The 25,739-nt window shown below is 50.5% G+C and overlaps 12 protein-coding genes across 12 annotated transcripts; 5 read left to right on the plus strand and 7 right to left on the minus strand.

Annotated features, from left to right (window-relative positions):
* Positions 1 to 6,773: 6,773 nt before the first annotated feature.
* N7539_003496 (sugar porter family MFS transporter) lies at positions 6,774 to 8,500 on the plus strand (the record flags this gene model as incomplete). The annotated part of the gene is made up of 2 exons (XM_056933098.1): positions 6,774 to 7,078; positions 7,177 to 8,500. 2 exons carry the CDS (start codon positions 6,774 to 6,776, stop codon positions 8,498 to 8,500), a joined length of 1,629 nt encoding a protein of 542 aa, XP_056790639.1.
* Positions 8,501 to 9,626: 1,126 nt separating this feature from the next.
* On the plus strand, positions 9,627 to 11,233 carry N7539_003497 (TLC domain-containing protein; the record flags this gene model as incomplete). The annotated part of the gene is made up of 3 exons (XM_056933099.1): positions 9,627 to 9,845; positions 9,936 to 10,673; positions 10,766 to 11,233. The coding sequence occupies 3 exons, from the start codon at positions 9,627 to 9,629 to the stop codon at positions 11,231 to 11,233; spliced, it is 1,425 nt and encodes a 474-aa protein (XP_056790640.1).
* Positions 11,234 to 12,368: 1,135 nt separating this feature from the next.
* On the minus strand, positions 12,369 to 13,154 carry N7539_003498 (uncharacterized protein; the record flags this gene model as incomplete). The annotated part of the gene is made up of 1 exon (XM_056933100.1): positions 12,369 to 13,154. One exon carries the CDS (start codon positions 13,152 to 13,154, stop codon positions 12,369 to 12,371), a length of 786 nt encoding a protein of 261 aa, XP_056790641.1.
* A 728-nt stretch (positions 13,155 to 13,882) lies between these two features.
* On the plus strand, positions 13,883 to 14,062 carry N7539_003499 (uncharacterized protein; the record flags this gene model as incomplete). The annotated part of the gene is made up of 1 exon (XM_056933101.1): positions 13,883 to 14,062. One exon carries the CDS (start codon positions 13,883 to 13,885, stop codon positions 14,060 to 14,062), a length of 180 nt encoding a protein of 59 aa, XP_056790642.1.
* Positions 14,063 to 14,582: 520 nt separating this feature from the next.
* On the minus strand, positions 14,583 to 15,119 carry N7539_003500 (uncharacterized protein; the record flags this gene model as incomplete). Its single annotated transcript, XM_056933102.1, has 1 exon — positions 14,583 to 15,119. One exon carries the CDS (start codon positions 15,117 to 15,119, stop codon positions 14,583 to 14,585), a length of 537 nt encoding a protein of 178 aa, XP_056790643.1.
* Positions 15,120 to 15,573: 454 nt separating this feature from the next.
* N7539_003501 (uncharacterized protein) lies at positions 15,574 to 16,122 on the minus strand (the record flags this gene model as incomplete). The annotated part of the gene is made up of 1 exon (XM_056933103.1): positions 15,574 to 16,122. One exon carries the CDS (start codon positions 16,120 to 16,122, stop codon positions 15,574 to 15,576), a length of 549 nt encoding a protein of 182 aa, XP_056790644.1.
* A 1,102-nt stretch (positions 16,123 to 17,224) lies between these two features.
* Positions 17,225 to 17,701, minus strand: N7539_003502 (uncharacterized protein; the record flags this gene model as incomplete). Its single annotated transcript, XM_056933104.1, has 3 exons — positions 17,225 to 17,459; positions 17,536 to 17,602; positions 17,662 to 17,701. 3 exons carry the CDS (start codon positions 17,699 to 17,701, stop codon positions 17,225 to 17,227), a joined length of 342 nt encoding a protein of 113 aa, XP_056790645.1.
* Positions 17,702 to 17,832: 131 nt separating this feature from the next.
* N7539_003503 (uncharacterized protein) lies at positions 17,833 to 18,451 on the minus strand (the record flags this gene model as incomplete). The annotated part of the gene is made up of 3 exons (XM_056933105.1): positions 17,833 to 17,923; positions 17,981 to 18,218; positions 18,259 to 18,451. The coding sequence occupies 3 exons, from the start codon at positions 18,449 to 18,451 to the stop codon at positions 17,833 to 17,835; spliced, it is 522 nt and encodes a 173-aa protein (XP_056790646.1).
* An 882-nt stretch (positions 18,452 to 19,333) lies between these two features.
* On the minus strand, positions 19,334 to 20,017 carry N7539_003504 (uncharacterized protein; the record flags this gene model as incomplete). Its single annotated transcript, XM_056933106.1, has 1 exon — positions 19,334 to 20,017. The coding sequence occupies one exon, from the start codon at positions 20,015 to 20,017 to the stop codon at positions 19,334 to 19,336; it is 684 nt and encodes a 227-aa protein (XP_056790647.1).
* A 558-nt stretch (positions 20,018 to 20,575) lies between these two features.
* Positions 20,576 to 21,406, minus strand: N7539_003505 (uncharacterized protein; the record flags this gene model as incomplete). The annotated part of the gene is made up of 3 exons (XM_056933107.1): positions 20,576 to 20,671; positions 20,730 to 21,168; positions 21,246 to 21,406. 3 exons carry the CDS (start codon positions 21,404 to 21,406, stop codon positions 20,576 to 20,578), a joined length of 696 nt encoding a protein of 231 aa, XP_056790648.1.
* A 756-nt stretch (positions 21,407 to 22,162) lies between these two features.
* Positions 22,163 to 23,146, plus strand: N7539_003506 (uncharacterized protein; the record flags this gene model as incomplete). Its single annotated transcript, XM_056933108.1, has 2 exons — positions 22,163 to 22,410; positions 22,462 to 23,146. 2 exons carry the CDS (start codon positions 22,163 to 22,165, stop codon positions 23,144 to 23,146), a joined length of 933 nt encoding a protein of 310 aa, XP_056790649.1.
* A 638-nt stretch (positions 23,147 to 23,784) lies between these two features.
* N7539_003507 (chitin deacetylase CDA6) lies at positions 23,785 to 25,292 on the plus strand (the record flags this gene model as incomplete). The annotated part of the gene is made up of 2 exons (XM_056933109.1): positions 23,785 to 24,019; positions 24,094 to 25,292. The coding sequence occupies 2 exons, from the start codon at positions 23,785 to 23,787 to the stop codon at positions 25,290 to 25,292; spliced, it is 1,434 nt and encodes a 477-aa protein (XP_056790650.1).
* Between the last annotated feature and the right edge of the window lie 447 nt (positions 25,293 to 25,739).

A 25,739-nucleotide genomic window follows, 5' to 3' on the forward strand; every position in this document is an offset into this window, starting at 1 on the left:
AAACTTTGCTGTGAACGTCGCAATAGACAGATTGAGGAACAAATAGGGAGACAATGCTAATAGTCGACATGTGAGATACATCGACGCATTGGGGCCAAGACATGATTATAATAACGCTGCTTACGATGCTGATGGTTGACCAAGTAGTAGTACGAAACCTTGAGATTTCCAAGGGGACTTCGGAACAGAGGGGGAAAAAACACTCATCCAAAGACATGCATATAGATAGCTAAAGGGTAGGTAGGTAGTAGTGGGTAGCAGCTCGACTGGCAGGCTGGAAACATGGTTGTTGCAAAAGATGAATATGTTCCAAAAAATGACAACTGAGGGATTCGAACCCTCGCCCCCTTTCGAAGACATGAATGCTCCCCGGTGTTGTTCACCGGGTAAGGACGATCCTTGAGTCATGCGCCATAGACCACTCGGCCAAGTTGCCTGTTCTCGATGTATTATGTAATTTTCATTTGAGCTATATCCCAAAGAAGCTGCTATGAAAAGCGCTCCGAATCTCACCTCAAAGAAATGCTGGCGCACTTGGGTAGTCTTGACTCATTCCGGCGGGACGGAAGACCCTTCAATGGTTGCAAGGTAACTACAATACCAGTGACCGAGTGAATAGCCGCTTGACCTTTGTAGAAAGAAGTCTGTACACTTTTCATGTCTTTGAAAAGGCTCGATTTTTTCAACAATACAAGAATTGATTTATCGTGGAATCAGTCTAGGGACTGCGACATGAGGTATGTGGCGGATGCAAAAAGTGAAACGTTCAAAAATGACAACTGAGGGATTCGAACCCTCGCCCCCTTTCGAAGACATGAATGCTCCCAGGTGTTGATCATCTGGTAAGAGGAACTCTTGAGTCATGCGCCATAGACCACTCGGCCAAGTTGCCAGTTGATGTGTTTTATTAGCAAGTTTTGTTTTATCAATCAACAAGAAAGAGAAAGCCGGTAATGGGCCTCAACTTGCACGGAACGCCACTCAGGGTGCATTAGTGTACCATGTGATGATTATGTTAGTACTTTTGGAACACGACGTTCTATCTCGACTGTTCAAGTCAACTTCGAGGAGCATTGGAAATGCATCTGAATTACTCGGTTTTCCTATCTCCCACCTTCAACCTGGTCGATGTGGCCTATTGATTCTTTGCGGGCGTCCTACCAACTAAATGCCATGGATAAATCCCGTTTCCGGCACGGATATGTCTTGTGAAATTGTAACACACATTGATGCCCCGTCCAGATGTGTCTCGCTCGTTTGTAGTGGAACAGCCCTACACTACTACCTACAAGCTACCCACCAGTGAGATTAGAGAGCTAAAGCCGCAAGAGGCACCCAGGTCAAAATCTCTCAACTATTCCCTAGGAGGTATCAATCCAGCCTCCAAGAACATGGATGTAAACCGCTTTTCAACCACGTCGAGCAGCTCGTCCCCACCCCCCGAACCCTACAATGCATGATCTTTTAGATTGTAGGTTCTCGAAACTCATCATTGTGACCTGGCCATTCCCGTCCGAGCGAGATCGATGCTAGGTGAACTGTGATCAATTCGGTGCACGTCATGGAAGTCTGATGACGAAAACACGCGACATCACCGCCCAAAACACGTCCGCGAGGCACGTGCACGCTTTGCACTAACAGACATCATTTTCAAGTGGGCACTGGGAATAAATGATATGCGCAACTCTCCATGTAAGCTTCCCCGCAAACTGCCCGTGATCTGACCCCTCCTCGATGATCGCATCACCGGAAGTTTTCCAATCAACATCCATCCATGCTATGCGCTGGAACCTAAACGCCCACCAGAGAGGCATTACCCCAGACTCCACCGCGCTGTCGATCCGGAAGACGTACTAGGTAGAACGTTATTCTTTCGCCACTCACCCATCTGATCCAGTCCATTCGGAATGACCACCGGGGGAAAGACATGAAATAACTAGCCTACCAGAGGAATCATGTCTACAGGAATCTCAGATACAGTATGTTCTGCTAGGTAGGTAGTCGAAGATCAACACGGCCGAGCTGCTACGTCCTATCTTGATGGAGACAGGTTGAACAATCAATGTCAATAGCACCACCCAATGCAGGACAGCCCTAGGTAGTGTCACCGTCTAATGTCCAAGTGGGTGTCCAGTCAATAGCATCGAAATTGCTCGGGCATTACCGCATACTCCGTGCTAGAGCTCATAGTCCATCAGACGGGGCGGGCGAAGTTGTTTACTGCGAACAAAGGACCTGCTCAAGGGCAATGAATTGGAAGCCCATGGGAAAACCTAGCTACAATCAACCGAATTTTCATTCACTTCTCACCTAGCATCCCGGGCATGGTTCTCGGACACACGAGAGTACACTTGGAAGACTTTCCAGAGTCCTGGACCGACTCCCGACACCATGACATCAGAGGAAACCCATCTCACCAAATCACTGACGAACGGCGAACCTTGAAAAGAGGGTTGAGAAAAAAATGGCCGTGTCTAGTCTTGATGATGCGTGAGCGAGAGGATTGGCAAAGGTCGAGTTGGATACATAGCGCACATGAAATGACATAGTATGAGGTCAAAGAGCGGGTTCAGATCTGTCTCTCTGCTAGCACATGGACGCCCCCATGTGCACGATGTTCTAGAAAAGATTTCCCCGCATCGGCTCCACGCGCGAGTCCTCAGATTTCCGGGGAAAGGAACCCGGAGCTGTCTTGTAGACCATCCATGTCAGTATTGCGTACTGTGCAAAGTGTAAAGGGTAGACTGCAGTGAGGTCTGAGGTCCCCGACTCGACACCTGTGCACGGTCAAACACTCACTCGGAGGGGTACTTCAGAGTGTGACCGAGAGCTTCAACATCCTCAGTATGACCGAGTCTCTGGCAAAAACCCATCCACCACGCGTTATCAGATCTGCACTGATAAACGATCCCCAAGCACTTGCACAGATGGGAGAGAGTTTTCTCCGGTAAATAGTCATGTCATGGGCTTGGGTGAACTTGTGAAGTACACAGGGTACAGGCGTCCCCACATCGGGCAAGCGCTCTACGCCTCTCTAATCACTACAGCCAGCAGACTCGGAGCCTGGTCTGTTCAAACTGGATACGGTAGGTATCCCGGCGAAACCCTAGCATACCAATGATGTCATCCCGTACACCGTATGCACTTCCCTACAGTACCCGCTGATTGCAGTACTGACAAGCTCCCAATTCGTCCGTCTCAGTGTCAAACCTTCTAGAATCCGAAGGCGGAGAGACAAGAAGCAGTGGTGTACAACTATACTGTCTATCCAAAAACTGGGTCCATATTCAAAGTTCGTTCCAAAAGTCCTGAAGCCAAGGATATTGTACTTGTAGCGAGCCACCAGGTAATGTTCTCCACCAGCCTACTCAGTCACACCTGGAACAGAAACCACGAGGCGAGCTACATATACAGGTACACTGGTACCGTATGTAGATGGAGGGGGAAGAAAAAGGAAAAACAAAAAAGAAAAGCCTCTCCCAAGGCGGCTGGAGCCGGGTTGGCGCTGGGACGGAAAGGCGCCAACCCTCGGATCGGAATCCGCCACAAGCGTCAGCCGGAGGTGTAATTTACCGCTTAAGCGACAAGTGAACTTACTTGGGTAAAAGCCCTTGGAGTCATGCAAGTTGCTTGAACTAGAGAGTAACTACAGGGTGCCAGGTGGCTTTGTCTACATATCTCGCACGTAGACAAGACTGCGTGCAAAGAAAAAGCGAACCAGCGCCCTGTGGGTGACACACATCCAGTACATGAGTGGAGGATGGAGAAAACTTCGAAAACCCTTTCCCCCTCCTTCGCGCAATGTTCGGGGGTTCAATACTTTCCCCACCTTTTGTTGTTCTGAATTATTGTCATTCAAAATGGTTGTTTTGGTCACCCACGGGAAAGACAATGTACTATATAAGTAAGTAGAGTGTAGACTGTAGACTGTAGAGACCCCCCTCTCCCCAAGAGAAATTTCAAGAGTCGTCAGATGAACCAAGAAAAAGAGAAGAAAAGCAACCCAGTAGCCTACGGTGTAACTGGCGTATCTCCAGCTTCAGGCCGAAGAGTGGACCTCTATTATCGGCAACAATCGGCTGCTCACTCCGTCCGAGCCAGTAGGAAAAATTCTCGCAACGAGGCCGAGGACGCAGAGAGAAAGGGGAACAGAAAGACGTATACAGTTGCCGACCCAGTCAGGAAGGCATGCCGGCCCGTCTCGGGTCAGAGTCCAGATATTCGGCTTCATTGGCCCCGGTCGAGAGGGGGCGGAGGGAAAGAAAGGCATTCCGTGCAAAAAAGAGGGCAGTCGGACTTGGGACGGTTGGGAGAGGTGGGACCCAATCCTGTCGGGGCCCCGGACGGGGGGAGATTGAATCTCCACTCTCCAGCTTCTGCTGCGGTTCGATGGTGGGATCGTTCAGAATTTTCGGTGGGCAAGTTTGAGCAACAAGAGTGTTTCTTGTCACCCAGTTGCGTTCTTTGGGGGTTCTCTTCGGGGAGGAAGTGGAGGTACTGGAGGAAGTGGAGGAACTGGATGGCTTGGGACGGCACACCACTCGGCAGACCGATGAATGAGAGATGGGTCACCCGGTGCAATGAAAGACAGACTGACAAGGTGAACGAGTGATATGGAACTCGAGCAGCCATACTCGCCAGCAAGTTCCATTTTCACCAATACAGACTACTAGCTACTAGCTACAATACTCATGGGTAACTAGAATCTTCCCTACCCATGCACAGAGAATAGATCCCCATGGCAACAAGCAAGTTGCGACCTCAGATATCAGCTCTGACGAGTCGACATCGAGAACTACGAATACCAGAGTAATAAGGTCATTGAACAAAAAGCCATGAATGTACCTTCCAAGGCAGTCGACGGAGTTCGGACTTAACCAGTCATCCTCGATGCGTGCGGTACAGCACGTGCTACTGTACCAGTGTACACTTACAGTGTACATGTGTGACACCCACAATCCTCTCGTCCACAACTCTATTACCTCCTACTGTTTTTTTTTCCATCCACACAGCGACAAACTCTATCTCTGCACAATGAACGAGTCAGATTCAACGCGGTCTTCTGGGCCCTCCACCACCTACTGATACTCTGATACACTCGTCCGATTCCTGCTGAGATACGATAGTACTAGTACTACATGGTCGAATCTCTTCGTAAGCTGCTCCTCACTCTCCGCCTCTACACGTGGTGAAACCTCTCCCGTTCTCCCGTCTTCAGCCGCGTGCGCAACACGGCATCGTCCTGGATGCCGACTTGGTTAGGGGCACGAGCGGGCGCCATCCGAGCGCCACCCGCGCATTGGCATGCTTCGGGTTCTGCCACTGACGCAAAGCGTGAGACTCTGTTGCATGCTTAGCCCGGGATATGGGAGCCGCAGGAGCAAAACAGAACCTAAAACTTGAGACTCAAAGAGCAGAAACACTGACGCAATTGCATAGTCGACTATTCCTCTTTCGTGCGTGTCATCGATTTGGACACGGTCCCAAAATCTCTGCTTGGGACACGGAGACGAAAGTTTCTCTATTCTGAAGACTGGCCTCCCCAGTCGAATGATTCTTTCGCCTCTTCGTGGACCAAAAGAACCATTGCGAATGCGCTGTACTGTACCTAGCAGTAGTGGGTGAGCCTCTGAACACAACCCGCAATTCAAACTTCATACGACTACTCCAGGGACGGCATAAGTCTCACAGAATTGGCAGGTCGAGTGGACGTGGGCGTGGGTCACAGGTCAACAAACGAGCACTCCCACCTGAGCAACGAATAATCAATTCAGCAGCCATGGGTCCCACCACATGGTCGCCCCCTCTTGCTTGGTCGATGGTAAAGAAAAAAAAAGGTTCCAGGGCGCAACCACGGGCGATCAGCGCTCGGTGAACCGTTGGTACTGTACTTTCTGTGCCCTAGGTCCCCTCGCGTCACCGATGTTTCGAAGACGGAAAAATGTGGACAAGGACGGAATAGGAAACAGGCCGTCAAAACTTCAACCCAGACAGAGCATGACATAATTTCAATCAAACAACTGGACAACAGTAGTATCTTGCAAATTACTATACCTGAATGGTATACCGGACACCCTGGACCTGATCTGGGATCACACTCTCCAGCCCTGCAGATTGTTGTGCTGCGCGATCAACAACGATCCACTTTACGCTACGTATCAACCACCGGGGGCAACGGGTTGCGACGTGCGACAATCGTTGACACGAGTCCACCTTGCTCTGGAGGAATGACCCGAAATGAACATCAAGACTTTTCCAGCACGATGTGTCCCAGACGCTTGCGGAGACGTGCAGGTCCCTGTCCAGAATGCTGACTGGCGCAGTTGGTGGATTCCGGTCTGACCGGACGGTGGATTCGGCCCCGGCTTTTGCTGGTCCACCCACGGGGTAACGACAGGCGGAGGACTCGTCCAGAAGAGAAGCCGATCTGACCGGCCCAAATGGAAAAGAATGGAAAAATGGAGTCCCCGCAAGACATCTCCTGCTGGGCCCCGATTGAGAGAAGTGGGAACAAAAAATCATTGGAGCCAACAAAATGCCATGCGAAAAGCAAGGGGAAAAAAAAAAGAGAAAAAGCTTTATCAGTTGGAGGCATCGCGGGGGCGCGCACGATCGAAACTACTTAAGTACCCCAAGTTCTCCCCCGATGCAACTTACATCAAGGAAGTTTTTCCTTTTACATTTCTCATTCTTCTTGACTTCCTCTACCCTTTCACTTGTGCCCCCGGGATCGGTCCATCAGTTCCTCGGGAAGCCGAGTCTAGTTGCCCATCATGTTTGCCGTGGGTAACATCTATGTGATTGCGGCCGTCTCCGTTATTGGAGGCGGTCTGTTTGGCTTTGACATTTCGTCCATGTCCGCCATCATCGGCACCGAAGCCTACAAGTGCTACTTCAATGAAGGTCCGGAGGGACCTCCTTTCAATAACAATAATCACTGTTCGGGACTGAGCTCCCTGCACCAAGGAGGTGTCACGGCAGCGATGCCTGCGGGTTCGTGGCTGGGTGCGTTGATCTCGGGTTTCATCTCGGACCGTCTGGGTCGAAAGTATTCCATCATGGTCGGATGTATTATTTGGTAAGTGTTGCAGATATCATTTCCAAATCCTTGCCTTCTCGTGACAAATGAGAGAAGTTGCGAATTCATTCTGACCGCGTCCATTCTGTCATTTGCAGGATGATCGGTTCCGCCATTATCTGTGCTTCTCAAAATGTGGGCATGCTGGCCGCTGGTCGTGTGATCAACGGTCTCTCTGTCGGTATGGAATCCGCCCAGGTGCCCGTCTATATCTCCGAGCTCTCGCCTCCCCACCTGCGTGGTCGTCTGGTCGGATCCCAGCAGTGGGCCATCACCTGGGGTATCCTGATCATGTACTATATTTCCTTCGGCTGCTCGTACATTGGTGGCCAGAGCTCCTCCAACTACAGCACCTCCGTATTCCGCATCCCCTGGGGTGTGCAGATGGTCCCCGCGATTCTCCTCTTCATCGGTATGATCTTCCTTCCCGAGTCTCCTCGCTGGTTGGCTCGGAAGGATCGCTGGGAGGAATGCAAGCAGGTCTTGACCCTCGTCCACGGCAAGGGTGATCCCGACAGCCCCATGGTCCAGACCGAGATGTACGAGATTGGTGAGATGTGTGAATTCGAGCGTCGCAATGCGGATGTGACCTACCTGGAGCTGTTCTCCCCCAAGATGATCCACCGTACTTCCATCGGCGTCTGGACTCAGATCTGGTCTCAACTGACCGGCATGAACGTCATGATGTACTACATCACCTATGTGTTCAGCATGGCTGGATACTCTGGCAACGCCAACCTCCTCGCCTCTTCGATTCAATACATCATCAACGTCGTCATGACCATCCCCGCCCTGATCTGGGTCGACCGATGGGGCCGTCGCCCGACTCTCCTGATCGGTGCTGCCCTGATGTTGATCTGGATGTATGCGAACGCCGGTATCATGGCCACCTATGGTACAGTCGTGCCCAATGGTATCAACGGTGTTGCCGAGGAGTCCATGCGTCTCTCAGGTTCCTCCGCCAAGGCTCTTATTGCTTGCACGTACCTCTTCGTCGCCTCTTATGCCCCCACCTGGGGTCCCGTCTCCTGGGTCTACCCTCCTGAGCTGTACCCATTGCGTGTCCGTGGTAAGGCCGTGGCTCTGGCCACCTCTGCCAACTGGGCCTTCAACACTGCTCTGGGTCTGTTCGTGCCGGTGGCCTTTGCCAACATTCGCTGGCAGACTTACATCATCTTCGGTGTCTTCTTGACCGTCATGTGGCTTCATGTCTTCTTCCTCTTCCCCGAGACTGCCGGCAAGACCTTGGAAGAGACGACGCAGATCTTTGAGGATCCTCATGGCATTCCCTACATTGGTACCCCGGCCTGGAAGACCCGGGTCGGCAGCAAGTCCACGGCGGCGGGAGAGCGGGCCGACATTGAGGCTTTGGGTGATAAGAAGTCCACTGTGGCGCATGACGAGTCTGCCTCTTCCTCATAGAGCAGGACTCGCAAGTTCTGGGAATGCAGACGCCCCTGTTCAAAGAAGGGCTGAGATTCATTAAATCGAGGTGATTTCCTAGATCTTCGTTTCCGACACTGGTCTGTCTGCGCTTGGGTCGTGACAATCGCACCCTCCTTTTCCTCTTCAAATAATGAAGATAACCATGTACAATGATACCACGTTCAATGCTTTCACGAGTACCTTTTCTGTAGTCCTTACTTTTTTATTCGAATAATTTCTTAATTGACAGCTTTTTCTATATATCAACGTTCTGTCAAGGTCTCATTTATCGGGAGCGGGCAGAAAGCCGACCATAGAACCATCAACCTCTGATGGCTCACTGATGCGATCTCCCCGTGATTTGAGTGAGACTGTCCAAGTCAAGTTATCAACGATGGGACAATTGGCCCTCAGGGAAGCGTGAAGATAAGAAGCAAACAAGTCAGCGGACTTTCCACCTGGTAAAAACGAAGTCTCCTCCGCTCTTTGAAAATCAACGAAGAACTTGTTGAGGCCAGTTGAAACGGGCTGAGTTCTGGCAGAGGGATGTGGTTTTCAAAGAAAAAGAGCAAGATCATTCTCAATCTCGAGAAGAGAGAAGGCGAGAGCGGCCAAGAAAATTGACAATGCAACCAAAGCCAAGAAAGACCCAGGTTAGAACCCATAATTGGGACTTATTTCTCCACGAGAAAGGAGGGAACACTTTGTGTTTCTCTCCCACCCTTCTCTCTTTCGTTTCTCTCCCCTCGACACATGTTCGATTTGCTATCATCTCGTTGACGTATTACTCACTGTACTCAGTACTGGGCGATATATTGTTCTCCCCGCGTCACTCCCGCTTGGTTGTGCATCTTTGTCATCCTCGGATTCTCCTTCGAGGTTCTTTTTTGTTTTTCTTCTTCCTAATCTGATCATCCCTTTGCGGCCTCTGCACGTGAGAAGATACCCGCACTCTTCCTCCCCGAGTCCACGCGGTGACGTCTTTTTTTTCCCTCCTGTCAAAAATTGTCCGACATTCCGCGATCCGCTTCGCTCTCTGCTGCGTTCTGAAGCCTCTCGCGCTTTTCAAAGAAGCTTCGACTCGACTCGCCCTGAGACAATTCGGTGTCTATCTTGGCCTGCCATGGTGCGCCCACGAGGTCGGTCACAATTGGGGGTGGACATTCGCGGTGACACCAGTGCGCCTGCAATGTCCACCATGAACGAGATCAGCCCAATTGAACCCACTTTTCCAAATATGAGCAAGGTTGGTCTCAGCGATGAATGCCCCTCCTCCTCCTCCTCCTCCCCAGCCTGTTTCTCTCTCGACTTTCATTTAGAGGGCGCTCGAGACAGGGGCGGAGTATGTTCCCGAGGAAAAGCGCCTGGCGCCAGCGCCAGCCTGCGCCCGAGTTTGAACACGTCACTAAGATGGTCGCATGGTCGCGTGTAGCAATTGGAGTCTCGCACGGCGGACAAAGCCTCCAGCAAGACGCCATCGAAGAAACGTCGCAATCGCTCCCTCCTTCATCGATTTGCCGACACCTGTCTCCGGTATACATGGCTACTCCCCCTGATCCTGACGCTTTTCCTGCTGTCGCTGTACGCGGTGAACCCGACGCCATCCAATCCCATGCATAGCGCCATCTTCCTGTCCTATCCGCAACCCCCCAAGACCCCCGGCGGGCCGATCATGTACGGCAAGGGCAAGAAGGATATTGCCTTTGTGGCCTTTTACACCATTGTGTTGTCATTCACGCGCGAATTCATCATGCAGCAAATGATCCGTCCGTTGGCAGTCTGGTGCGGGATTCGAGGCAAGGGTAAGACCGCTCGCTTCATGGAGCAGGTCTACACGGCAATCTACTTTGGAATCTTTGGCCCTCTTGGACTGTACGTGATGAGTCGGTCAAACATCTGGTACTTCAACACAACTGCCATGTTCGAAGGGTTCCCGCACCGGGAACACGAGGGCGTGTTCAAGGCGTACTATCTGCTCGAGGCGAGTTATTGGGCCCAGCAGGCCATTGTGCTCTTGTTGCAATTGGAGAAGCCTCGTAAGGATTTCAAGGAATTGGTCGGCCACCACATCATTACCTTGGCGTTGATCGCGCTAAGTTATCGCTTCCACTTTACTTACATGGGCTTGGCTGTGTACATTACCCATGATATCTCGGACTTTTTCCTTGCGGTAAGTGACGACACTCTCAACCGAGGAAGGATATCACGGCCATGCACAATTCAACGAACTCATTTGAGCTGACCCGTTCATATCAAAACCAGACATCGAAGACTCTCAACTACCTAGACTCGATCATTGTCGCACCTTACTTTGGCATGTTTGTGGGTGTGTGGATCTACTTGCGTCATGTCCTGAACCTGAAGATTCTGTGGGCTGTTCTGACCGAATTCCGCACCGTCGGTCCGTTTGAGCTCAATTGGGAGACTCAACAGTACAAGTGCTGGATCAGTCAATACATCACCTTCGCTCTGCTGGCCAGTTTGCAAGCTGTGAATTTGTTCTGGCTGTTTTTGATCCTGCGCATCCTGGCCAATTACATCTTCAACAGCGTCGCCAAAGATGAGCGATCGGATGATGAGGAGTCAGAAGAGGAGATGGTGAACGAAGCCGAGTCCAAGGCAACATTGGCCTCGGGCATCGAGAAGGAGAACATCGCCCCGCAGGTGCAAGTCAATGGCGAGCCCGTGATTGAATCGACTGGTCCTCGTACAAGGAGTCGCAAGGCGTAATAATCCTCACGTCTCGAGAACCGTCATTTCCTCTGCACCTTTTGGAAAGTCATTTCGACAGGAAGGGGGGGGGGGGGGGGAAACGAAACCAAACTTGACGTGTGAAAAGTAAGGGGGGGGGGTGTCTAGACTTTTGCGGTATTTCCATCACAAGGTCTCGACTCCGTCGTTTACAACCTTGGGCCAGATATTGCTCAGGATAACACCGCGCATCCTTGATGTACAGGCCCTAATGCTCCTCGACATGCGCGTACGCGGGGCAAAGCGAGGGCTTTGAGACAAGCCTCGATCGGCATGGTGTCAATATGATTAATGTGGACTTTCTATTTCGACATTTGGTACGCTGCCCTTCATGTGTCGATGTTCTTGATTCGATTTCTATTACTCGCCTTTTTCTTCAACCTCTTATGTGTTGGGATGAGTCGATTACATATATACACTTGTCCTGAAGATGATGGCAGAGGGCTTGTTTTTTTTTTTTTTTTTTTTTTTTTTTTGCGAGATGATAGATGCATTTCCTATTCCACATTCTTGTGGTTTATGCCCAAAGTGATTTCTAATATCTGGGATGAGGCCTTTTGTTCTTCCATCTTGTACTTATCACCCTATTTCTTCCCTTTTCCTTACCCTATTTCAATTTCCCCCCTTTTCAATCCCCATCTCTTCACTTCACGGTATCTGGAACTTCGATAATAGGGATTCTGACCCGGAGAAGATGTGTCATGCGCACCAGACGAGATGAATATATCGATGATTTTTTTGGCCTGGAGTTTGACTACCATGATATGTAGTTGAGATCGGAAGTGGAAGCGTTGAATGATTCTCAGGTCTGTGCCTGTGTCTGCGGTAATGTTGCCAGCGAGTGTCGGATCCTGTTGAAGATGGACATGGTCGACGGCATTCTACCCCCCAGCATACAAGATGACGTCCGCCTGCAGGTAGTCGCCATTGAATACCGTCTCTTTTTTACTGGAGACGAACCTAAGAATCTCCCCGTAACTACCTACTCCGTACAGCATGTCTATTTAGATGCTCTACTAACACAGCTCGCCATCAATACGCCTGCATCCGAGCTCACTCCAATAACTTGTACAACTTCGCTGAACATGGGGCATCCCAGGATCACGTCCTCTCGTCAACACCCCAAGCACGCACTGCACGCACAAAATACCACATCGGCCATGTTCTCCCAGATTCCCCTTAACTCAGGCCTGTACAGCCCCTGCTCCGATTCCGAATCAATCCGTTCAGAGAGTCGACTGACCCGGGAAACGCAGGGGCCCATTACATCTGGATGGATGGGTCCATGATGGAGTCGGGCTATGCATACGCCGATCATGAGAATGTAGATTGCTAGGTCGGTTGTGGACCACGGTGTCCAGGGTGAGATGGGAAGGTGGGCGAGACTTTGTTGGATGGTGCTGTTGGAGGGATGAGGAAGGGAGGCAGGACATGTGTTTGTTAAGGACGAGGGTGGAATCCGCTGCGACTCTGGACAATGCTGCAGGGCAAGGTGGAGTAAGTGCGAAAGATGAGCTTGAAGGATATGGACCTTGTCATTCCAACATTTTTCCCATGCGCACTTGCGCTTCGAGGGTTCTGGGGACTGGATGGGGAGGGGGAGATCGTGGTGTGCTTTCTCGGGCATGATCTGGACAAGGGCGCATAGCGAGTCAAAGTCGGCGCGGAGATTCTCGAGCTTGGTTGCTAGGTCGATGTAGTAGGTCGTTAGGGGAGTGGTTTGGATGATGGTCGTAGTTGCGGTGTTCGTGGTGGGAAGGGGGATTTCCATGAGGCGTTGACGCCATTGCATCATGTCGGTGAAGATGACATTGCGCCTGTGGAGGAAAGAGTCAAGCTGAGAGACTCTGGAAGATGAATTCCTGAGTATGTCTGTGGTGGGCAGGAGGTTTGATTTCATTGCGCTAGATGTGTATCGGGGGTTGAATTTCCCCGTTGCTCGTGGGTCGGTCTCCCATACAAGATCGGGAAATTTGATGGCGAGTCTTGGTATCTGATCTTATTTGGAGGGTTCATCTTTCGCAAACTCTCGCCAGTAGACCGGCTCAAAATGCTATCCCATAACAAAGAAGATGGGAATGGACAAAGGCGCATAGAGCTATGCAACAAGAAGTCATGGCGACTCCTTATCCACAAAAACCCTGCGGGAGCATTGTTGATTGAAAGCCAGAAGGGCTGCGACTGAGAATACTTTGGATGCTGAAAAAGGAGCGAAACTGCCGGTAGCTCGTGTCAATGGCGTTGCTTTTGCGAGTGACTGGTGACTAGCACTACTGTAGAACCACAACCCTGTCATAACCTGAGACAGTCCACGATTCTTTGGTATCGAAGGAAGGTGGTAACCCAACACAATGACAATTTGACCAGACCATCACATACAGAAGCCTAGACAAGGGACAATGATCTCCAGTCAAAGACTGGACCAGAAAATCCCAGCGTCCTGGAATCAAACGTCACACATCCACGAGATGCGTGGCCCGTCTGGAATACGGCCTTGGCCATTCATTTCCCAGAGTAGCAGGTGGCTGGGCTGAAAGGACCGACAAGATCCAGGAAAAAAGACGAAGAACAGTCTCAGAGATGAATCAGGACACGCAAGGAAGTATACGTCACAACACTATACCCAAGATGGCCAACAGACCCAACACAACCGAAGTATTCGCTTATCGAAACGAGGGTCCAAAGTTCAATAGCGTGAGCTTGGTGCGAAACAAGCTCAACACCGCGGAGTTAGCGCGATCACGTCGAGTGACGGCATCGTTTTCGTCCGAGTCGTCGATAATCTACCTGGTTGAGGTCAGTTCATGAAGTTTGCCCGTTTTACAAGTCAGAGAGAGGAAAGAAACAGTCAAGACCAAAACTCAGAGATCAAGGCGGAAAAAGACAAAGGAGTCAGTGATGATTGAGGAGGGGGAAGGTGACCGCCGCCTTGAGCGCTGCGACGGTTCATATGGCGAAAGCACATGTGTTAGACATGAAGCGAATATACGATGTAATCTTCGATGGCCCTTGGACGTACACGAGGTGCCGTCTGCATCCCTCTTCAGGCAAACATAATGTCTTCTTGGTTGAGGGAGACAAGTCAATCAGACTTGTTCTTGATGAATTCAAGTCATGTGGAGTAGAGCTCCTGCTCGGATTGTCTTGTGGGCTCAAGTCTACGGATGAATCAAAAACAAGCTCGAAATACTGCTATTGAGTGGTGAAGGTCCCAGCGTGAAATTGAGACGTCTGAGAAAACTTTTTGGCCTTGACTTCGCAGTAGAACCTTTTCGAACAATCCCAGCCAACCAGACAAGTGAGAAAAAAGAAACCTCGAATTCAAGCACTACACCACGCAGCGGCAACATTGGCACTTCATCGACTCCATCAGACAAGAAGAGATTTCCCGCACAAAGGCATTGCGATGAACCTTCCACCAGAACGCATGCTCTTCTTCCGCAAAGGCATCCAACCCATCGGCATAAAGATCCGGCAGCGGTGTCCGCATACATAGATATCGACTTCTCCCAACATGAACCGCCAGTGCAACCAGCATATCCGCAATATCCACCTCACAGGCCAGACGTCTGCGAAGAATATCGGCCACCCAGTCCATAGCATCACACAAGCGGTCGACCTTGCGACAGATGTAGCGTTGAACATCGGTATCGGACTGAAGATTCAGCTGCGCAATCTCCTTCAATTGACCTGTGCGCCAGCCCTTGGAAAAGTCGTCAAGTTTGGAAGCGATGTTCATGTGGACTTGCTCTCCTCTGCGCAGTTCCTGAGACCATCTGAACATATCTCGGTAGAGGGAATGTCTGTTCCCTTCGAAGATTCCGGCGTTATACGCCTCCTTGATTGCGTCAGATTGAGACGGCATGGTGTTTTGAAGACTTGAGAAGGAGGCTGTGCTTGCGCTTGGAGACCTCTGTGGATTGCGAGTCCGGTGGGAGATGGGAAAAAGGGACAGGATCAGATGAGGGCGAGAGAAAATACTCCTACATTAAAGGCGCGGTCATCTCTGGTAGATTCCGTCTATTTTGATGTTGTACTTCCGCATTTTACAGAGTCCACTCTGCGTATCGGACAAAGGAACAAGCACTTTGATCTCTAGTCATGCTGCCTTTACTACTTATTGATGAAAGCTCAATGGCGCCAACATTGCAAAGGAGAACAAGACAAAGAATCAATTCCTAGTCAGTCTTGAAAACACGAGGTTCAACAATTGAAGCTGACTCTCTCCATAACTCAGACTGAAGAAGCGTCGCGCATAAAAAAAACCCCCGCAACACTGATAAGAAGTAGCCGATGTATACCCGCTCTGTATGTCCTCATCATGGTTTCATTCCCGATTGCAGCTTTGTCCATGCCACATAATGCCAATGACCTACATTCTCCGTCCACCGGGGAGAGAGCTCTTCCGCCATCCGGTCCATACCTGCTGCATACTCATCGTCCAAAAAGTGCCCATCAAGACACCTCAATCGTCCCAGCTGAAGAGCATACATCTTGAGCAGATCCGACAACTGAATCATATCCGGATTTGCCGTCAGGAAGCGAACCATTTCCAACATCTGGTCTGCCAAAAAGATGTATTTGGATCTTTCACGGAGCACTCGGTCTGTCATTCTTTGACTGGGCTCGAGGTGTATGATACCAGTAGACGGCTGTGTGTCTGCGGCTTGATTGAGATAGAGCGCTAGATCGGAAAGTTTGGCTAGAATGTCAAAGTCTCCTTCATCAGATCGAATGTTGACCCTGTAGGCGATCAGCTTGGACCAGTAGAGTAATAGATCGACGTGGTATTTTCGAACCTGGCAAAAGCTTTCAAAGGACTCCATCTGGTTCAAGAGCTCCGGGCATGCGATGATGTTTTTGTGCATTTTCGAAGTTGTCGGGTTGGGAATACCTTGTATAAAACAAGGTGAATAGTGTGGGACTTGTGATGATAGAGTGAATTTGCTGATGAGATGAATTAGAGAAGATCCTACTTGCATTCTCGAGGAAGAATCGAGGATATTTGAATGCTCGAGTAGTCCTGTATGGTTGGACATTCACAAAGTATTGAAGCATAGCCAGAACACCATGCTGGTCAAGATAGTGTGGACTGTGGGTTCCTTTGTGCTAATAATGGGTCTTTGTCCAGCTTCTCTATCAAAGAGCCAAAGAGCACACAATAGCATTGACCGACCAACAAAGGGTGAGCTGTCTTGGAAGCTCACAAAGCCAGTGAGGATTACATTAAGCTATTGACGGAGATTGCCTCCTTTCATGTAGGCCGAGCAGTCATGTGAAAGAGAAGAGTGTTTTTCCCCTCCTGCTGTTTCTTACAGAGTTTCCTATTTCTCTTCTTCTTCTTCCTCTTTGTCTGCTGTGTGCCGGTGTCTCTGTCTTGCCTCCTCGCACATCACCACTTGCATTGTGATTTCTCTCTTTGCTTCCTGTCTGTAGACCTAGCTTGTCCATCACCGAATCATGCAATGAATGCCGATGAAGTCTTACATCTTAGTCTTGTCACCCCAAGTAGCGTACACGGATGATATCATCATCTTCCTTAAACAGGCTTGTCCTCTACAGACCAAATGCGGTGGCAAGCGCAATCGCCAGGAAGTGAGGGTTCCAAAACATCCATAACACACAGTCGACTCCATTAATCCACTGTTGTTGTTCCATAAGACTCGGAGATTTACTCAAGAGTGATACAACAGCCCCACTGATGAGGTGCTCTTCGGCTGAAAAATTCTTCCTTGGCCTTTTGATCTGCCTGGGAGACTTTCTCGGACTCTTGCAACTGCCGTGTATCCGATTCATATGATTCATATACAAGATCGCTATTGCTTGGTGGAACCTGAGCTTAGGCCATCTCGCATTTCGGCTGTGGGACCGGGCTATTGTGTAGATTAAATACTCGAATCCTCTCGATGAAGCACTGTATTCCAATTCAATTTGATATCTCAGTGAGAAGAACCGGCCATGTTTCGGCTGCTACTTTCCATTCGTCCTACGTCGCTTGCTCCCAGTCTTCAGCTTGAATTCCTGGGCATAGACCTTGAAGAATTCATCTGGTTCTTGCGGGTGACCCCCAGTAATGTCGTGAAACGTGGTCGTCGAGATGTAGTTGGTTTTGCCTTCTCGAACCAATGAGTAATACTCGATCAAATACTGCAGCTCGGACTCGTCACTCTTCGACTGCGCATGTAGCACCCTCTTGGCCTCGGCTCTGGGTAATTCCAGTCATGAAAAGATGGAGCTGCGACTGAGCATCTACGGCTACTCCCTCGGATATGTCTTCGAACTTTATCTCTTGTTCTAGGGCTTTACTCGCGGCAGTGGCGAGTTCAGCGCCAGCTGCGAGCATCGGACCTGTGAAAATGTTAGGGACTGGCGGTCTACGTAGTTAGCACAAGAAAGACTTCTTTTACCTGTGAAGACAATCATGATGTTGGCCACGGTGTTGATCATTGAAGCCGTGCTTGCCCTTCCCGGTCAGAACATGAGCGGCAACTTGCGATACATCCTATACAGTATGAGGTCACTGAGTGATCCGACGTGCATTTGTGCAGTAACTTACGCCTAGAGCAATCGGTGCAAATTTATGGTCTTGCCCGATTGGCAGCGGAACGGATCCCCTCAGTCTGCGCCTGCTGAGAATACAAAAGAAGGTTCTCGGCATGGAATCCAGCTCTGGCCAATGAGTCAGATTCTGGATCCGTTTGGAAAGCATGAACATTGTAGCCTCACTTGATCACAACGGGCGAATGCCCCGTAGAGGTCATAGAATTCCCCTTACAAGACACGACGCGAGTCTCGAGATCAATAAACTCCCGCAGTCCCGGCTGACGATCCCGTTCAGCCAGGCCACAGCCCGCGGAGCTGATGAAGCACACATTCAGCGCATTGGCCTTCTTGGCAGTCTCGATCAGCTCCGTGGTCAAGTCGTATTTGTGTTCGTGAGTGGGCGGGATCAGACACAACGTGTCTGCACCGGAATCTTTCAGGGTTTGGGCCATGTCCCTCACTCGTCCGGGCTTGTGGGGGGACGATCTTGGCTCCAAGACCGGCCAACTCCTTGGCCAACTCGGAGTGAGGATGAAGCGTCAGGCCTATGACCAAGCCGATTTCTTTTTTGAAGTCATTGTTGGTGAGGATGAGTTCGGCAATGGTGAAGCTGGGGTGGCCGTCTACGGCGGGAATGTAGAGATTGCGCGACATCGCCGAGCTCAACACTTGGAATATGAAGAAAGTACAACAGAGTGAGGTATCAAAAGTTATCCAACTACCTGAAAGTAATACCTGCTCGGGGCGATCGAAGGGGCGTTGGGAGGGATGGCGGGATTTATATGTTAATAAAAAAAGACAGTTGCCGTGTCGTCGCCTGATTCTGCTCATGGCAAGAAGATGTTCAAAATCGATCCAACATCGACATAGCTGGCCATCAGCCACTTCTCTGTGGCCGGAATCTCTATCGTTTGCTTTTGGGCCCATGTCCTGGGTAGTCGTGGACACGGTGATATTCGAATATGATAAGTTCATGACAGCAAATGACATCAGGCCTGGTAGTAGTTTGGATTTTGAAGTCAAGAAATCCTGCCTCAAGTCAACCACCCGCTGGTATTATGACAGGCACTTGACATTGTGGTCAGGTAGTAACGGGGGACTTGAACGTGGTTTCTGGTGCTGTTCTTTTATGTATGCCGGGCAGGCAGAGGTGGACAACAGACGTCAATCTGATGCCAAGCTCGGTGCGACGAAAGCTAGACAATCCATGACAACCCATGAGATCGCGGCGCATCCAAGAGAAGGCAAAGCTCCACGAATGGATATTGCGAGTTTGAAATTGAATACTGTTTGATCCCCCTTTTTTCCGTGGGTTCTTGTTTGTATGACATGTGATTCTGCCACTCACCACAGTCCAAAGCTTGGGCAGAATCTCTCCCCCATAGCAATCTCACTTGTCATCCCTCTCACACATCGATACTGCTACCCATACTGTAGCCGTATCTCATCAGTTCTCAAGATAGCCGGAAAGCAATCGTGTCTTACTCCAGTGATATTGTTCGTTGATGATCTTTGACGTCTCATCCACTATTCTTCTCATTCATAGTGCGGTAAGTACGGAATTTCCAACACAGGTTCACTCGATGTCACCGGATCAAGAGGCGTACAAGCAGTGCATCCACATTTCATATCCTGTTGCATCTGATTCCAAACCATCCAGAGCTCAGAACTCGCCGACCATTTTCCATCTTTGCTCAAGGCAATCTGATCCATCTCATCCGCAAAACGATCAACAATCACCAAACCCACCAGTGCTTCGCGCAATCGCCCAACTTGCGTCACGAGCATCTCCAACATTGCAGCCATCTTCGACTTCTCCAACTTTGCGAATCCGTAGCATTTCAGCCGATCGTCTATCTCGAGCAGCACCCTCTGCACACATCTCCATGTTCGGAGGTAACACTCGTGAATCTCGTTATTCTCCCAGATCTCTTTCGCTTCCATGTGAATATCGGGATCGGGAAAGACATCGCGGGCTATCGGGACGTATAGCTCTTGTATCTCGGACGGCGCGTCTCGTCGATAGTTGAGTTGCGTTTCCGTCAAAGCGATGGTACGTATTTGCCTTCTGAGGGTGCCGGGATCGACGTTCTCACGCATGAGGTTGTGGCGGCATTCTTGGATTTGGTGTAGGGTCTGGCGTCGGTCTTGAGCATATCGCAGCGCACACTGATAGATGTGCCGTGCTTCTTCAGGGTTCAATGACTTTCTGAAGGCCATCATGGAAGTAAAATGAGAAATAAGTACGAGTGGACCTGAGGTGTTATTTGGCAGGTAGAATGTTGAGTCAAAACTCTGGTAGGTAGATGTCTCGTCCACGGGTACAAGATTTTGCAACTTATGTGCCAGGCGCTGTACCCTGGATGATATCGCATGCTTAAGTAGTATTATTCCTGTTGAGAGACAAAGTGAAAGAGACAGTGAGTCCGTGGCGCTTCATGATGAGGGCCTTTTGGGGTGAAACCTGTGGTTCAAAACTCGGTCTTCGTTTCTTTGTGTGATTTATGCACAGCCGTAAGAATAGTCTAACACTAGAAACCGTTGAATGAAGTGTTCAAGACTATGTGACTATGCAGCAGCGGCGACCTTGCTTTCTGCCATGACGAGTCAAACATAGTCACCGCTACATGAATGATGTGTCCGGATCAAACGCGCAGGAACCGAGGTCAATATCGGGGGTGAAAGTAGTAGTATGACACACCGCGGTACATGCTTTGGGTAGGCTAATGAGTACATGGTAAATGTTGCAGACGCCTGATGCTATCATGCTATTTGCCTTCAGTTGGAATCGGACTTGTCGTTACCAGCATCGTCACTCTTCTGATCAGTCTGTTCCTTCTTCTCGGGCTTAGCTTGCTTGTCGTTGGATGACTCCTGCAAAGTTAACTCCATTAGTATAGTCATCGACCAGTTGGAATGATGGCGCACCCACCTTGTCAGCATCTTTCTTGCCAGACTCGTCACCCTCGGACTTGTCGGACTTTTCCTCCTTCTGGTCCTGATCATTGTCCTCCTTGTCATTTTCGCTGTCATCCTGCTTGCTCTTGGACTCGTCCTTGTCCTTGGACTCTGCCTTGTCCTTGGACTCTGCCTTGTCCTTGGATTCTGCCTTGTCCTTGGATTCTGCCTTGTCCTTCGATTCCTCCTTCTCCTTGGGCTCCTCCGTCTTCTCAGCGGGCTTGCTCTTCTCGGATGTTGTCTCCTGCTGATCGGCGTCTTCGGCATTATCCGACTTTTGCTCTTCCGCGTTCTCATCGGCGTGCTCCGCACCGTGGGCATCCCCATGACCGTCACCGTGGCCCTTCTTCTCCGATGTTGAGGGCATCAGGTACCAGATCATTGGGACGGTGAATCCAACCGATCCAATGAGCCTATTGATGGACGAGACCATGGAGGTCAGATGAATGCACACAATTGTAGAGCTAGAAGATGACGAAGGAATACATACCATGGCAGGTCACTCGATCGATGCTCACCATGCTCATTTCCATGGCCGCTGGCATAGAACCGGCGACTCACCAGCTGAGCTGTTCGCCGGGCCACAGGGGCCCTACAGGTGGACTGAGCAGCGAGCAATGGCCTTAAAACTGAACGACGGACGAATGACATTATGAACGTTTGGAGTTGGATAATGGGGCAATTGAGAGAGACTGTATAGTGTATAGTGTATACCGCTCTGTTCCGGGAGGATTGGAGGATGTGGAGGATTTGGTAAAGAGGAAAGGTAGAGAGACTCGGAGGTGGCAGGCCGAGGCCTCGTGCAGGCTTAGACGTGTTGACCCAGCCTCTTTGCAGGCACTACTCCGCATTAGCGGCTTTGCCCACTCGTTCTAGTTCTTTCTGCAATCCCTTCCCTGGCAGGATGCAAGCCACCTCAATTACGTGACGACCCCATTGCTACTCTACATTGAAATACTACTGAACTAAACACTACATGTAACTATGCGGTAGTCAACTACTAGGTATGTTACTCAGTGTAAGTTGGCTTCCTCACAATGTAGCCTTCCCCAACCTCGTCCTGACAGCGCGGCCTGGTCCGTGCGGACTCGCAGATGTACGGTCATACCAGTGACGTCATATCTACGGAAAAAAGTTCCTCCTCCCGAGAGCTTGCTTGGTGCCTGAGGCGTAACATCCTGCTTTCACTCGCTGATCGTCCTGTTGATGCCTGTCCTCCCAGGCCTTCATCAACCCCACATCTCTCGCTGCTATCAGTACTGAGCTACTGAGCAACTGAGCACTGCGCCGCTCCGCCGATAGCTTTCTCCTCACGCCCACTTTCTCTGTCCTCATCACCCCTCCGCCAATCGCCGGATCTCACTGATTCAAGAATAGATTTCTTCTTTATCGGAGAGAATCACAGCCATGGCAGACCGCTCACTGGTCCAACAGACCATTCTTGGTCATGTCTCAAAGATGAACGATCCCGATGCGGATTTACGATACATGTCCCTCAATGATCTCCACACAGTCCTCACAAATTCGAACTCCTCTTTCCTCTCCAGCGATCATCGCACCTCGGCCAAACTGGTCGAGGGTCTGATGAAGGCTCTGGATGACCAGCACGGTGATGTTCAAAACCAGGCCTTGAAATGGTACACAATTGCTTCCCAGTTCGTGAGGGATATCCTGGAAAGCTAACTAAGTGCGCGTGTCCACTCTAGTATGGGTCCGTTGGCGGTTCGCATCCCTTTCGAAGCACTGGTGTCCCTCCTGGAGCAACTGTGTGAGCTCACGAATTCTCAAACCATCGATACGTCAGTTCCCCATACCGCCATTCGCGCGATTGTGGCCACCCTTCCTCGCCCACAGGCTGGTCAGCCGCCTTCACAACCGGAGTCCATTGCGTATCAGGCCGTGTCCAAGGTGCTGATCCCCAAGCTCATTGGACCATCAAATCCAGTATCCGGGAGACGGGCCTCTGTGGCACGCGGCATGCTGGAGAAGGACCCCTCGAGAGGCTTCAGTAGCGATGCGATTGATGTTCTGATCAAGGTGGTCACTTGCTTTGGACCTCTGCTCTCGGAATATGAACTGGCTGCTCTACAGGATCCTATCATGGTCATCATTCACAATGATACTGCGGGAACCGTGGTGACAAAACGTGCCCTGGCCGCCATCTCGGCACTTGTCCTATACTTCTCCGACGTCCAGCTCAACAACTACATCAAGCGACTGACGGACACGTTATCGTCCCCCAATATTTCAACCGTGCACCGCCGACACTTGATTGCGGCAATTGGTGTGATTGCTCGCAATGCCCCGGCCAAGATTGGCCCTCACTTGGATCAACTCGCTCCATACGTTTTTGCGGCTTTGGGCGACGATGGGCTGGTTCAAGGAAAATGAGTGGGATCCCACCAAATATCCTTGCTCCGCAAACTTGTTTCTCTCGCTGATTTCGGCCCTTGGCCTGTGGCAGGGTCGAAGTCAATAATGGTTCATTTGCACTCGCATGTACCTACACCCTTATCAGACCGGCCGTGTGTGGCGTTCAAGTCTTCTGCGTGGCATGGACCTGCGAATGCTACACACCGGCAATTGGCACAAGGCTCCTGCCTCAAAAGAACAACACTCATGTCGATTGCCAAAATACTTAAAGATACCCATACCCATTCTCTTCCTTGCACGACCCTTCGAATACATTGTGGCTTCCTCCTGCAGTTCAGGTACAAAAATTCAATTTTCATGGCACAGGCCTTTCTCCCCGTTCCTGTCGGATCCCCAAGCAGTAGCTTCCTAGTCCAGATACTCCGCAATATCGGATCTTGTTGTCGCTCGCTCTTGCAACTTCCTCATACAGTTCTGCGGCGCGCCTTCCATCCCCACGTCTGTCTGACTCTCCCTTTTGACTTTCTCATCTCACGTCCACTCCGCAAATGCTTCTCATCTCTCAATCATTCCACATTCACCCGCATTCGTCTATCCCAAATTCCACTTACCATTCATCTTAGATTCATTCAAGTCTATATTTCTCAGAAAGCAAGATGCATGTGCGTCAATTGCTGATCTTGCTCAGGGTCTCTGTGGGTCTGGCTTATGGAAGCTTGGTTCCCAATCATCAATCTGTTCTGGTCCACAAGTCGGACGAGCAAGGCTTGACAAGCTACTCCGGAAGTCCGCAGTTGCGTCTGCAATACAGGGAGCCACCGCCAAATCTCCAATACAAATGCGGGCCGAAGTATGGACATTGTCCCAGGGGTACTTGTTGCTCCAGTGCAGGTAGGGCATTACTCCTCCCAAGCGAAACCTGGAATGCTTGAATGGACGAAATGCTGATGATGGATTCGGAGCAGGCTTCTGCGGCACAAGCAGTGCTCACTGTCGATCCCCCGACTGCATGATCGACTACGGACGATGCGATGCTCACGAGTCTCCAGACGGACCTCCAACCGAAGACATCCCCCGCCCTCATCTTGGTGAAGTTCCATATGCCCCATCTGAAATCCGCTCCTGCTCGGTTCCGGGAACTATTGCTTTCACATTCGACGACGGTCCCAGTCGCTTCACGGGCGATCTCTTGGAACTTCTTGACCGTTACGATGCTTCGGCGACCTTCTTCGTTACTGGCATCAACAACGGCAAAGGCCGAATCGACGACCCCAATCTACCATGGGCTGAACTGGTTGAGCAGATGATTAGTGGTGGCCACCAAGTTGCAAGTCACACTTGGTCGCACGAGGACCTCGGCAAAATCACCGCCGGGCAGCGTGATGATCAATTGTTCAAGAATGAGGCGGCCATTCGAAACATCATTGGAAGTCTCCCCACCTACATGCGTCCACCTTACTCGAGCTGTCTTCCAGAGTCAGGGTGTGGGCACCGCCTTGGCGACTTGGGATACCACATTGTCCTCTACGACATTGACACAGAGGACTACAAGAACGACAGTCCAGATCTGATTCAACGGTCCAAAGACATCATTGATCGTGCATTGGAGTCCGCAGATTCCAAGAATACGTCTTGGCTGGTCATCGGACACGACATTCATGAGCAGACCGTTCACAATTTGACCGAGCACATGCTCAAAGTCAGCAAGGACCTCGGGTACCGGCCTGTCACTGTCGGCGAGTGTCTTCATGACCCGCGCGAGAATTGGTACCGTGCTGATGACCGCCGGGCGGTAAACAAGACCAAGAAGCATGATCACTCTCCCAAACACTTGCTTCAGCCGAAGAATTTCACTGTTCCCCAAGTATCTCTCGACGGCACCTGTGGTGCGAATTATACCTGTTTCGGATCCCGTTTTGGGCTTTGCTGTGGCAGCAACAAGGTCTGCGGAAACACCACTTCCCATTGCGGTTATGGCTGCAACAAAGAAGCAGGGTACTGCTCGGTCGGGGTCCCTGCCAATGGAGATGCCTTGGACGCGTTGGATTCCGACTCTGCCGAAGCCAAGAGAGTTCGTTCTGAGGCTGACTCGAGTCTTCGGGTTGTGGGCAGTGCGGCTTTGACCTCGTTCGCATTGGCGTTGTTCGTTGCGATGTGGATGTAGAGGGTTTGGCTCCACGAGCGTCTGACCATTGGAACCTTGGGGGCGGAAGTCCGCTTTCATTTATACTTATGCATGCTTGTTTTTGGACCATTCGTTTCACTCATTGCTTCTTTCGGAGGTGCTTTCGCTTCTGTGTATGATTCATTGTCTTCAATCCACATCTCAAACGGTGGCAAGCTTGGCGATTGTTTTTTACAAGTCTATACATAGAGGGGAAATTCATGCAATGGCATAGTGTGCAACAGCCAGACCTTGAAACTACAAGGTGGATAATATTCTCTTAACTCGAAATGAGTAGACATACATCGGAAGGGACAGACAGGGCAACACGCACGAATCAGCCGAGGACATCCATCTAGATGACCGAAACAGATATGAAAATGGAAACTAGCACCAAGCATGCCGACTGAAACGGCGGGGTATATGGATATAACAGGAACAATAGCA

The sequence above is a fragment of the Penicillium diatomitis genome (assembly GCF_028827545.1).
Source record: "Penicillium diatomitis strain IBT 30728 chromosome Unknown utg000004l_segment0_segment0, whole genome shotgun sequence".
Taxonomy (NCBI): domain Eukaryota; kingdom Fungi; phylum Ascomycota; class Eurotiomycetes; order Eurotiales; family Aspergillaceae; genus Penicillium; species Penicillium diatomitis.